At 35.7% G+C, this 14,186-nt stretch overlaps 1 protein-coding gene across 1 annotated transcript in view; it reads left to right on the top strand.

Annotated features, from left to right (window-relative positions):
• Window positions 1-14,186, top strand: part of Cttnbp2 (cortactin binding protein 2) — a 144,101-nt gene that overhangs the window by 50,818 nt on the left and 79,097 nt on the right. The window contains exon 3 of the mRNA XM_027926329.3: window positions 1,149-1,373. Coding sequence (XP_027782130.3) covers window positions 1,149-1,373 — 225 coding nt within the window. The remainder of the gene's footprint in view (window positions 1-1,148; window positions 1,374-14,186) is intronic.

Here is a 14,186-nt window from a genome sequence, read left to right as displayed (position 1 = left end):
TACTTTGTTCTTAATTTTTTAAATGTTAATTTTACAGATTTGAGGGGTACAATGTTACTATTTTTGGGGGGGGCACTTACTGAATTCAGGGGCACTTGACCATTGAGCCACACCCCAGCCCTGTTTTGTATTTTATTTAGAGACAGGGTTTCACTGAGTTGCTTAGCACCTTGCTTTTACTGAGACTGGCTTTGAACTCGCTATCCTCCTGCCCCAGCCTCTGAGTTGCTGGGTTTACAGGCGTGCACCACTGGGCCTGGCCATAATATAGTGATTTGATACATTTACATAGTGTGTAATGACCACTAATTTTATTTTAAATTTGAAAAGACTATAAGTAGAATTTGGATCCCTGAGGGGGCATCATGTGAAAAACTATATTTGGATCATTTGTAATATAAAAGACTATTATTTTCAGGGGGATACTTGGATTGTAAACCAGCAGCACTTTACTAAGATACATATGCAGCCCTTTATATTTTTTATTTTGAGATAGGGTCTCATTAAGTTGTTTGGGACCTCATTAAGTTGCTGAGGCTGGCCTGGAACTTGTGATCCTCCTGTCTCAGCCTCCAAACCACTGGGATTAGAGGCGTGTGCCACTGTGCCTAGCTCGAAGACTGTTCTTAAGGGAAAGTGTTTAGCTTTCCATCACTGGGACAGAATATCTGAGGTAATCAACTTAAAAGTTGGAAAGGTTTATTTGGTTCACAGTTTCAGAGTTCTCAGTCCAGGACCATATGGTGTATGGGAAACAAAGTGAGAGGAAAAGGAGGGTCCAGGGTCCTACAAGGACATGATCCCTTGACCTAACTTCCTTAAACTATATCCACTTCCTAAAGGTTCTACCACTCCTGGTAACATCACAGGCTGGGAATAGCCCTCAACATATGGGCTTTGGCGGGGGTGGGGGGGCATTAAAATATTGCAGCTATAGCAGAAAAAAAATTTTTTAATGAGCTGAATGGCATGCCAGGCTGGTCAAAATTGGGGTCACATTGGCCTTTTGCTCACCACCTGACCTCCTGAGCCATTACTCAGAGCAATTGTGAACATCATTTGGAAAGGTAATCACAGAACCTTCTTCTAAATATCTTTCTGTATATTTGTATTTCTTTCTTCAATACATTCTTCTATTTTCATCCTAGGCTCGCAGGAAGGAGGTGTTTATCCAGGAACGGTATGGGAGATTTAATCTAAACGACCCATTCTTGGCACTCCAGAGAGACTATGAAGCAGGTGCTGGTGACAAAGAGAAGAAACCCGTTTGTACCAATCCCCTCTCCATCCTTGAAGCAGTCATGGCCCACTGCAGAAAAATGCAAGAAAGAATGTCCACACAGCTGGCTGCTGCTGAGAGCAGACAAAAGAAGGTAATGAGGCTTTCATTACTGATATTTTATGGTCATTTCCCCATGATGCAGGGTAAATGAAGAAACTATCATTGAGGTAGATGCTTGTTGCTAAATATTGTATTTTCAGGAGGAATTGGGATAAGTACTTTGATTGGCAAAATGCTACAGGTTCTGTGTCCCTTTTAAAATGCAACTTAAAATGCAACAGAAGGCTGGGGTTGTGTGTCTCAGTGATAGAATGCTTGCCTAGCATGTGTGAGGCACTGGGTTCAATTCTCAGCACAGCATATAAATAAATAAAGCCTGTTGACAACTAAATAAATATTTTAAAAAATAAAGCAATTTTTAAAATCTTTAAACAAAAATGCCATGGAAAGTAACAGTAAATCATAAGGGAAGTTTGACAAAGGAATTATGTTTCCCATGATGGTTACTTTGAAACTTTCTTTAAAAGATGTATTTTTGAAATTTTTGTTTTTGTTTTTGTTTTTGTGATGGGGCTGGAGAGCCTTTATTTTCCCAGAGCAGTAAGACTTGCTTTAGCTGCATGGTGGCTCAATCCAGCAGTGCAACCAGTACTCTCTGATCATTTGGGAGCATCCCCAAGTTATTTTATCCAGCACCTGTCTAAAATATTTGTTTGCAATCAGAAATAATTTTGTTATTTTAGTTTTTGTTATTTCTTTGGGAAATGAAACATCAAATAGAACAGAATGAAAGTTTGTATGGCTTATCCAGTGTCACAATGTGTTGTAAAGTACTGGTGAGTGTCAAATTCACCTCTGGGATGCAATGACTGGCAGCTGCAGACCTCCTGCTCATACATGTCCATTTGAACCCACCTCCTTCCCCTTTCACTTTCCTTGCACTGGAGTACATGCTTCAAAGAATACTAAGCCTGATTTTAAAAAAACAACATATTGCGATTTATCATAAGGGAATTTAAGTTTCAATTTTATCCTTCTAACGTGCTGCCAATACTGTTGATTTTATTAAATAAGAGAGGAGGTCATAGAAGCTAATGCTGCCTGGTATGATTAAATTAAAACTAATGTTTTCCCCAATCATTATTAAAGTACAAATTAAAATGTTTATCCTTTTCAGAGAATTCTTCATATCTCATATTTAACACCTGATGTACACACAACCTGAATGCAGTATGCTGTCAATATTTATGATAATATCATTGAACACGCATGTGTCTTTTCCTTGTAATTAGGTCTTTAGTTAACATATGAATGCCAACATTCTGGTGTAGGCGCTGAATAAAGCAAACATTTTCCTCAGTATGTTACATGGTAGAAAACAAAAGCACTGACTAAAATAGTGAAGAATAGAATTGCCTTTATGATGTGAGGCAAAGTCACTGTACTCTGGACTTTGCAAACCCTCCACCAAGCCCTGCAGTCAACCACACTTAGCAAACCCTCCACCAAGCTCTGCAGACAACCACCAAGGTCTCTGGAGGGTTTAAAAACTCCCCACAAACCGCACAAGCAGAAGCCAGTTTATTTCAGCTGATGTCACTGAAATTCATTTATATTTCTTGGATGGGTTACATTTTAATTATGTTCTTAACATGTCAAATGAGCTATATAATAATAAATTATTTCTACTGCAATTTGTGCTGTATTATCAAAAATCAGGAGGATATTTTCTTTTCATTTAATATATAAATAATGCATACTTGCCTCAATTTTACTTCAGTCCTGCTTTTATTTATCCTCTCTCTTTTAGGAGAAAATAAAGAACCCATTTCTAGTTGAGTCAAAGATTTTATTATCTGGCTAATTTTTTTCTAAATCAACTTACATCCTGTTTGTTTCTGAATGACTGGGTCATTTCCAACCTGGCTGGGAGTGAAAGGAAATCGTTCCTGTCCTGTGAACCCTGAGAGGCTAATATAAGATGAGCCAGTGCATCTGCCTCCCATGTATACCAGGGATACAGGAGTCCTTTATGGCCAGATTCATTGGCTGTATAGTCTCAGTGAAGGGTTGTTTTTGACAGGAAATGCTGTTTTTTATCTTTAAATAATACTCTATTCCAGTAGATTACAGTGTTTCAGAAGAGTGGCAGTTTATACTCTTACCCTGTATCTTTCAAGAAAATATCTCATCACCTGATAAAAGCAGAAACCCCAAAGTTATCTTTCTTTTTTTAAACAACAAAATTATCTGTCACCTTTAATCCTGACACTCTCTCTCTCTCTCTCTCTCTCTCTCTCTATATATATATATATATATATATTTTTTTTTTTTTTTAGCCAAATGTCTTCAGTACCCTGGTATATAGAGTAAATTGCAGCTTTAGAAACCTAAAAGCAATAAGGAAAAAAAATCAATTATTTTAAATGAGTTCAGTTCTTTAAATCATAGCCAGAGCGAAAGGCTGGGAAAGCAAAGCCCATTATCTGTAATTCAAGTATTTATTACCTAACACGTCATATCTTTTTGGTAATACTAAGACATTTGGCCTCAGTGTTGCTCTGGTTGGCCTCTCAAGGCTAGAGAAGAAGCCCTGTGCTCATTCATGCATAAGTTCCTGCTGAGACTACTAATAGGAGGGTTAACTGTTTGGTAATTTGTGTGCCAGAGAAATTTGGGCAAGAGTCAATTTGGCAAATGGGCTGAGCCTGTTAAACCACTCTGAATAAGCTAATGAGTAATCGTCATGGGGAACTTTGCCTCTGGTAATCTACTCCATGTTTTGAGCCAGGAACCCAGGGTGGAATGATATGTGGGTTTCTGGGTTTCTATTTTTCATCTTGTGCATCACCCTCTAATAGGGCTTCTATTCTAATGTATTTGAAAAATAGGGAGGACATCCATATATTTCTGCATTTTATTCATACTTAGAAAGCATTGTTTCTAGTCCTGAAATAGGAAATTTGAGCAAAGCCTTTAAAAATAAGAAGTCACAATAATAATTAGGGAATTCAGAGGAAGAGCAGATCTTTTCACCAGTGAAATAGCTAATGATAGTACTGTGTGTTAGATATAGCTTTTTCCAGGTCACAGCTCTGTATAATTAGGCCAGTTGCATGACAGTAGTTGCCTCTGATAGGATTCTTAGTTTTAAGCAAGTGAAGCCAAAGCCCATTGATATTTGTTGACTGGCTTACAGAAATATCAGCTGTTTTATAGCATGGTTCATCATGGTTGGACCGCTAGGGGGTCAGCTCTTAACATCCAGTATCATAGGCAGATGTTTCTTCCAAAGCTAGTCTCCAGCAGTTGGTGCTTCTGCTGATGAGCTGGAGGCTGCAGCTTGCCCCTCTTCCCTGATGATGCCAGACAGCCTCTCATCATCACTGCGTAGAATCTGGAGTGTGCCTCTACAGTCCTGTGTCTTTGCATCATTTATTTTCTATTGGAAGCCCAAGGCAATATATGACTTGCCAACCTTAGGCCACAGGCTCCCTAGCTGCATGGAAGGCCAGAAAAGTAACCATTTAACATATTTATATTCTGTAGGGAATAATTATTATGTGGAGAATTCTACCAGGAACATATTCCAGTGTTAGACAATGGGAGAAATGACAAGTGGGCCATAAAAGAACAAATTGTTTTGTTCATTTTATTTCATGTGACTTTTTCTTCTTGTTATAAATAACCACTTCATTCTGCCATCTGTATCCAGTGCTTTCTCTTTCACTATGCAATGGTTCCATTTATCACACATATGAATATATTTTAGTTTTAAATTACTTTCTATAATTTAATCCCATAATAACATGGTAGAGAATCATCTATAATGACATTTTTAGGAAAAAATATTTAGCACGTTTTTGTATGTGAATGCTTGTTTTAGCTCATTTCTGTATTTTCTTCTGTACCTGAATGATTACTACAGCTCACTTTTGTATAATTCATTGTTAAACTTCAAAATGCATTCTGATTTCTCAGGAGCATTGCAGAACAATTACTAAAGGAGAGCTGCAGACTCAGGTCTGTGGCTGTGAGCTGGATTTTGAGGACAGAGCATTTTGCCTGATCCATGTAAAGAGCAGCCAAACCCCCTGCTCCCAGGGCTTATCTTTCTTCTCTTGATGCGCTAGGTTAGGAGGAAGGGGAATATGAGAATTGAGGAGCCCAGATTGCTGACTGGTGTTATTGACCTTGATAGGAAGAGGAAGGGAAAATATATTTTCATACATTTTATTGTGATTCATTTGTTTACCATATTGAAAAGTTATGGGGTGACCAGGGGAAGAGGAAGACAAGGATGCCATGAATAATGAGAGATCCAAGGAAGCAATAAGGAATGTAGTTATAGGAGAATTTTTTTGTTGCGACAAACATGCGCTGTGCTTTCTCATTTCATAAATGACCATAATTGCTTTCCTCTCTGTTTTCCACTTTGAATTAGAGCTAACTGTCTTTATATTGCTGCCCTGCTCTCACCTACGTAGTTTTCCCTTTCATTCTGTGAAAGTGTGTTCCCCTTCATTCATGGCTTCTAGTCTTGTGCTATTCTGGGAGCCACCGCCTACTTTCTCACCACCCAACAAACTGTGTTAGCTCCTCTCAGCTCTTCCACCGCAGTCCACTGCTCTTTGCAAGAATGTTTGGTGATACTACTCTGCAAAATTCCCTTTAGCCCCTACTTGAAAGCTACTGAGTAGATGGTATAAACTGGACAACAGTATTATAACAAAGAAAACTGGATTTCAGTGGCGTACCTATACTGTGGTCCTCTTATTATTATTAGAGCTTTTTCGTTACTTTGGCTCCTTTTTAATTTAGATTATCTCTTTAAAATTTTCAGAGAGTCAGAGAATCAAATAAATGGAGATCATGGAGTTTTACATTCTTAGGAGTGTATAATGTGGTTCCTAGTACATAATAGGCAATTGAATGGATTTTTTTCTTCAAACATTACTTAAAACACTGCTTGCAATAAAGGGTATGAGCATAACTAATATTCAGATCATTCCAATTTAAACAAGTGCACATTTACCACTAGTAAATGTGGTGAACTGAACAATTTTTATAAATTTGTTAGTAAAGATATTAAAATGAGGCTAATTTATTGATGATCAGAAAAGTTAATATAGGCCAGAATTAAGGACTCTTAGTGGGGACATTTTGAGATTATGTCAAATCTAGTGAGTTTACGGGACACACTTATATATATATAATGTGCCAACAGGACATCTGTTTAGCATATGCTGTTCTCCATCAAATTAACCCATAAGATCCTTAGGATATTATGTAGTAGCTGTTATTATGCCCTCATTTTAGACATAAGCAAAATGAGGCCATAGATGATTTAAACAACTCCCTAATGATTTGAACATAGCCAGCAGCCTCCCGAGTTCACATACATAACCCCTGTGCTACACACCTCTCAAAGTTGGGCAGCCACTTGGAGATCTGCTTCCCAGACTTGGGCACTTCGTATTTAGTGTACTAAATGCTAGAAAAAATTAAAATTCTTAATAGTTTTTTTTTTTTAATTTTGCTATTTCTTCAGAGCATTTTTGATGGAAGGATACAGATTTTAACATACCTCTCCCAATAGTGCTGTGACCCCAATAAAATGCAAAAGTTTAGAGGAGAAAAACAAAAACTTGCTCATGTGATATAAGTAAAAGAACCAGCTATAATACCTTTACATGTGGAAGATTGATCTAGTTCTTGTCTCACAAAGATCCTATAATATTAAGGCTAAGTGAGAGAGAGTCAAAATATATCAGTAAAGATCAAAACATCAAAATTGGAGGCTACAAGAGTATACAAAGAACTCAAAAAATTAGACAATAAGAGAACAAACAACCCAATCAACAAATGGGCCAAGGACCTGAACAGACACTTCTCAGAGGAGGACATACAATCAATCAACAAGTACATGAAAATATGCTCACCATCTCTAGCAGTCAGAGAAATGCAAATCAAAACCACCCTAAGATACCATCTCACTCCAGTAAGATTGGCAGCCATTATGAAGTCAAACAACAAGTGCTGGCGAGGATGTGGGGAAAAGGGTACACTTGTACATTGCTGGTGGGACTGCAAATTGGTGCGGCCAATTTGGAAAGCAGTATGGAGATTTCTTGGAAAGCTGGGAATGGAGCCACCATTTGACCCAGCTATTCCCCTTCTCGGTCTATTCCCTAAAGACCTAAAAAGAGCATGCTACAGGGACACTGCTACATCGATGTTCATAGCAGCACAATTCACAATAGCAAGACTGTGGAACCAACCTAGATGCCCTTCAATAGATGAATGGATAAAAAAAATGTGGCATTTATACACAATGGAGTATTACTCTGCATTAAAAAATGACAAAATCATAGAATTTACAGGGAAATGGATGGCATTAGAGCAGATTATGCTAAGTGAAGTTAGCCAATCCCTAAAAAACAAATGCCAAATGTCTTCTTTGATATAAGGAGAGTAACTAAGAACAGAGTAGGGTCGAAGAGCATGAGAAGAAGATTAACATTAAACAGGGATGAGAGGTGGGAGGGAAAGGGAGAGAGAAGGGAAATTGCATGGAAATGGAAGGAGACCCTCAGAGTTATACAAAAGTACATACAAGAGGAAGTGAGGGGAAAGGGAAAAATAATACAAGGGGGACAAATGAATGTCAGTAGGGCGGGCAGAGAGAGAAGAGGGGAGGGGAGGGGAGGGGAGGGGGGATAGTAGAGGATAGGAAAGGCAGCAGAACACAACAGACACTAGTATGGCAATATGTAAATCAATGGATGTGTAACTGATGTGATTCTGCAATCTGTATATGGGGTAAAAATAGGAGCTCATAACCCACTTGAATCAAAGTGTGAAATATGATATATCAAGAACTATGTAATGTTTTGAACAACCAACAATAAACAAGAAATACTAAAAAAAAAAAAAAAAAAAAATTGGAGGCTACAGAAAGGATTTTGCTGAAAATGAGCCATTTCCCTACGTATTATGGAGAATAAACATGAGGAAATATAAACCAATGAATTAAGATCTTTCAGTTTAATTATTAGCAGAATATATATATATATATATATATATATATATATATATATATATATATATATATATATATTGTTTGAGAAACTCTGCGAGCTCATACAGTTTAATAGAATTAGGACCAGGCTTTTGAGCAATGACAAAGAAGAATAATTTCAATATTAATTCACCATATTAAATTTTTTAAAAACATGGCATCAATATTTACCTTTTTTTTTTTTTTTGGTATGGTGCTGGGAATCAGACCAAGGACTTCCTACATGCTAGGCAAGCACTTTACCACATTCCCAGCACCACTTACTACATTTTTAATGAAATGTCTTTCTGTTTTCAGTGCCATTTGGTACCTATTTTTTGGAAATTTTTATTGGCTATCTTTTCCCCGCTATAGCAATCTGTGCCTGCTTTTCCATGGGAATGCTTCAGACTTGTAAATCCCCTGCATCAACTGATTTTCTCCCCTTCTCATAGTAGTGTCTCAGTAGGTTTTAGACTTGTCATTTTTTGATGAGTCAGAACTTTCTTAATGTATAACAAAGTCATTCTTCTTGATCCTCCTTAGTTTTTATCTTTGAGAGAGATTCTTCCTTATATTTAAAGGGTCACCATTTCTATTTCTTATGTGATGTCTTTCTTCCAATATGCACCTTGTTTATTTCAAATTTTTTTCTGATATAATTTGGAGTTTATAGAACAAGTTGCAATAGTATAATGTCATATTTTTATCTAGAATCTGTTATTTATATTTTGCCCCATTTACTTTATTATTTTCCCTTTCCTTCCTCTACACAAAGACAAACACATGCTTTTTTTTTTGAAATGTTGGGCAGAGTAAATTAGAGATGTAGTGTTTACCCCAAATGCAGGGATAATCTCTTATCTAATCACCATTCACTTTACAAAATCAGGATAATTATCGCTGATACCAGTATTTTATGTAATATAGCCACATTAATTTTCATTAGTTGTTTTAGTAATGACCTTCATTTAATTTTTCTAATTCAAGGTCATGCATTACATTTAGATGTAATTTCTCTTTAATCTCCTTTAAGCTGCAACAGTTTCTCACCCATTTTCTTTTTTTTTTTTTTTTAAACTTTTTATTTTTATATGTCTGGAGAGCACAGGCTATGTATTTTGTAAAACCTCAATAGCAGTTTGTCCAGTGCTTCCTAGTGATTAGATCAAGTAAGTGCATTTCGGGTGGGAATACCATGGAAGTGATGTTGAATTCTTTATCTTGTATCATGACAGTTCAAAAGCATATGATTTTGGTGTTTCCTAAACTAAATCATCTGGTGATAACATTGATCACCTGGTTAAGGTGTTGTCTGCCAGCTTTTCCCACTGCTTAGTTATTGTTCTTTTTGCAATTAATAAGTAACTTAAGGGAAATACCTTGAGATTCTGCAGATATCCTCTTATTACATATTTATTCACCCACTAGTTTTAGAAATCATTGGTGATTTTTCAATCCCACCATTCCTTCCACATTTATTATTCACATTCTACTGTCCCCCTTCACCATTCACTTGTTTATTATCTACCTAGGTGTAGAGTCATGAATTCTTGTTCAGCGAGTTAGAAAACCATCTGCTATCACTATTTTGTTTATCAAAATAATCCCAGATTAGCCATTCTTTCCTTTTGATATTTTCTCATCATTCTTTAAGTACTTTTTAAATTTCTTGCATCAGAATACTCCAAACTCATATTTTCCCTAATGCAACCCAAGGAGTTAGCTATTTCTCCCAGTAACACTACATTCTTTTTCTTTTTTACACTTTTTTGGGTTCTTTTTAGTTATACATGACACTAGAATCCATTTTGACATAATTACATAGCATGGAATATATCTTGTTCTAACTCAGACCCCAGTACCTCTCCTTCCCTTCTCCTGACCCCTTCCCTCTGCTCTACTGGTCTTTCTGTCATTTACCCATTGCTATTTTTTTTAAATTAATTTTGTGTGGATGTACAATGCTGAGATTCACTATGGTATATTCATGTACGTACATAGGAAAGTTATGTCAGATTCATTCCATTGTCTTGTCTTTTCCTATCTCCCCTCCCTTTGTCTACTCCACTGAATTTCTATTCCTGTTTTTACAATCTCATCCCCTCCTACCCTATTGTGGATTAGTTTCCATATATCAGAGAAAACAATCAACCTTTGGTTTCTTAGGATTAACTTATTTCACTTAGCATTGATAGTCTCCAGATCCTTCCATTTACTGGCAAAAGCCATAAAGTCATTTTCTTTAATTGCTGATTTAAAATCCTTTGGATATATACTGAGGTGTGGGATAAATGGATCAAATAATGATTCCATTTCTAGGTTTTGGGGAATCTCTATACTGCTTTCCAGAGTGTTTGCACCAATTTACAATCCCACCAACAATGTATGAGTGTACTCTTTCCCCACATCCTCACCAACATTTATTGTTACTTGTATTCTTGATAATTGCCATTCTGACTGAAGTGAAATGAAATCTCAGTATAGTTTTAATTTACATTTCTGTTAATTGCTAGAGATATTGAACATTTTTTATATATTTGTTGACCATTCATATTTCTTCTGTGAAGAGTTTGTTCAGTTCCTTAACCCATTTATTGACTGGGTTATTTGTTTTTTTGGTGTTAAGATTTTCTGAGTTGTCTCTATATCCTAAGGCCCTGTCTGAGGAGTAGCTGGCAAGGATTTTCTCCCATTCTGTAGGCTTTCTCTGTATGCTCTTGATTGTTTCCTTTGCTATGAAGAAGCTTTTTAATTTGATGCCGTCCCAATTATTGATTATCAATTTTCCTTCTTGAGCTTTAAGAGTCTTGTTAAGGAAGTCAGTTCCTGAGCCAACATGTTAGAGTGATGGGCCTATCTTTTCCTCTAGCCAGTTCAGGATTTCTGGTCTAATTCCTAGGTCTTTGATACACTTTTGAGTTTTGCGCAGAGTAAAACATAGGGGTTAAATTTCATTCTATTACCTATTAATTTCCAGTTTTTCCAGCACCATTTGTTTAAAAGGCTTTCTTTTCTTCAGTGTATGTTTTTGGCCCCTTTGTTAAGTATGAGATAACGGTATCTATCTGGATTTGTCTCTGTTGTCTTCCACTCTATTCCATTGGTCTCCATGCCTTTGGTGTGAATACCATGCTGTTCTTACTGCTGTAGCTCTGTAGTATATAATTTGAGACATAGTATTGAGCTGCCTCCTGCTTCACTTTTCTCATTAAGGGTTGCTTTGGTTATTCAATGAGTCACATACCCAGCCCTTTTTATTATTTTAAAATTATTTTTAAAAAGGGTCTCACTAAGTTACTGAAAGCCTCATTACATTGCTAAGGCTGGCCTTGAACTTATGATCTTCCTGTCTCATCCTCCTGAGTTTTGTTTACTAATTTTTAAGGAAAAAATTTACATATGTCTTAAGAGTACACATTGATGAGTTTTGAAAGCAATCCTCCTAATAAGACACAGAATCTTTCCTTCACCACAGAAAGTTTCCTGGAGAAGCTGGGCACAGTAGTGTACACCTGTAATCCCAGTGATTCATGAGACTTGAGGATCTCAAGTATGAGACCAGCTTTAGCAACTTAGCAGAATAAGTTGCTAAAGAACTTCTCAGAATAAAAAGTGAAAAGAGCTGGGGATTGGGGATGTAACTCTGTGATAGAATGTTCCTGGATTCAATCCCCAGTACCAAGAGAGAAAGAGGGGGAGGGAGGGAAGAAAGAAAAAAGAAATTTCCTAAAGGACTTACCTACTTAACTCTCTGCCCCCAAGTCAGGCAATCTCTAAAGATTCATCATAGGTTAGTTTTGCCTGTACTAGAACTCAGGGAAATGAGGACTGTAGTTTTAAAGTGAATTCTTAAGTGCGGGGGTCTTCTAACCTTTTTTTTTCCTTTCAATGTTGTTTTGACAATTCTAGGTCCTTTGGACTTCTATTAAAAAATAAAATTAGTTTGCTGATTTCTCCAAAAATATGCAGAAATTGAAATTTTATTTAAATTTTACACTAAATTTGTGAGAATTGACATGATAAAAAAATTCAATCTTTCACCCCTCAAATATAGTATAAATTTCTCCATTTGCTTAGTTTTTAACTTCTCTTAGCAATCTGTTTTCTTATTTTCCAATGTAGTGGTCTTACAAGTCTTATTAGTTTTATTTCTATGTATTTTATTTTTTTGAAGCTATTGTTCATCAAATTAAAAATAAAAAAAAAGCTCTTCCAGATGTTTGTCATCAGTACAAAGGTATTCTACTGATTTGTGTATATTAACATTGTATCCTATTGTCTTTTAAATTATTAATTCTAGCAGTTATTTCACACATTATACATGATTTGCTAAGTGAATAATCATGATATATGTAAATAGAACACATTTTACTTCTTCCGTTCCAAATACTTGCCATCTTGCCTGCCTACCTTTGGCTGCATGACCCCCATCATCACAACAACTAGAGCCTCCAGTACAATGTCACAAGTAGTGAGTGCTGGCCTCATTTTCTTCTTTCTTAGGGAGAAAATATTTGGCATTTCTTCATTAAATATAATGTTAGTTATGCTTTTTATAGATAACCATTTATATCCTTGATTCTATTATTTGTAGAAAGGTTTTTATCGTGGATGGATGGGGTTTGGATTTTTTAAAATGGTATATCTACATCTTTTGACACAATCATGTTTTTTTTTTTTTCTGTTAATTCTTTCAATACGATGAATTACATAGATTGATTTTTAAAAGTTTACACAACTTGTATTCCTGAAGTAAATCTTACAGAGTTACCATTTCATTACCCTTCTTACATGTTTCTGGGTTTGGTTTGCTTGTTTTGCTAAGGGGTTTGAGTTTGTGTTCAGGAAGGTATTTTTTATATTAATTAAGAATATAAATTTTGGGGTTTTGTATGAAAAATACTTTTGGTTTATAAAATTAATTGAAAACATTTCTTCCCTTTTTTTTTGAAGGACTATGTACAAGTTTGGCTCCATTTCTCTTTAATATTTGGTAGACTTCACTAGTAAAGCCTTATAAGCTAGGAATTTTCTTTGGGGAAAAGTTTATTGTAGTAATTTCCACTTCTTTAAAAAACAAAGACAATTTCAATTTTCTGTCATTATATACTAATTATGAAAGTTGTGTTTCAGAGAAATTTGATGTGTTTTAGATTTGTTGAATTTACTGGCACAAAGTTACATCTTATTATTCTTTTAATATTTGTTCATTCTGCTATGATATCCTCTCTGATTGCTGCTATTTGTAACTTGTGTTTTTTTTCTGTTTCTTGATGTGTTTTTTAAGCTGTTTAAAAACATTATAGACTCTTTGATGAGAAACAGCTTTTGACTGTTATTTTTATATCATCTCTCTTCTATTTCATTGATTTCTTTTTTTATTTTTTCTAATTATTTTGGATTCAATTTGCTCATCTTTTCCTAGCTTCTTAAAGTGAAACTTGGCTGATGGATTTGAGGTAACTCTTTTCATGTAAGCATGTCCAGCTGCCTGAGGTGCTGTTTTCACTGCATCCCCCAAATTTGGTATATTGTATGTTTATTTTCATGTAGCTTGCAATATATTCCAGTCTCCTTTGTGATTTCCTCTTATACCTTGTACTATTTAGAAACAAGTTGTTTTACTTTTCAATCTTCAGTTTTCTTGATAGATTGTGCTTTATTTGTAATTCTGCTGTGGCCAGAGAACATATTCTGTAAGATGTTTACCTTTTGAAATTTACAGGTAGTTTTAAGAACTCAGCAAGTGCACTTAAAAAGACTGCATCTTCTATAGTTTTCATGTATTCTGATCCATAAAATCAATGTCCAGGTGACTTTTATAGAGTTATTCAGCTCTGT

Source organism: Marmota flaviventris, chromosome 1 (assembly GCF_047511675.1).
Source record: "Marmota flaviventris isolate mMarFla1 chromosome 1, mMarFla1.hap1, whole genome shotgun sequence".
Classification (NCBI taxonomy): Eukaryota; Metazoa; Chordata; class Mammalia; order Rodentia; family Sciuridae; genus Marmota; species Marmota flaviventris.
Note: the sequence above shows the minus strand (reverse complement) of the source record. Positions and strands in the feature narration are given on the sequence as shown.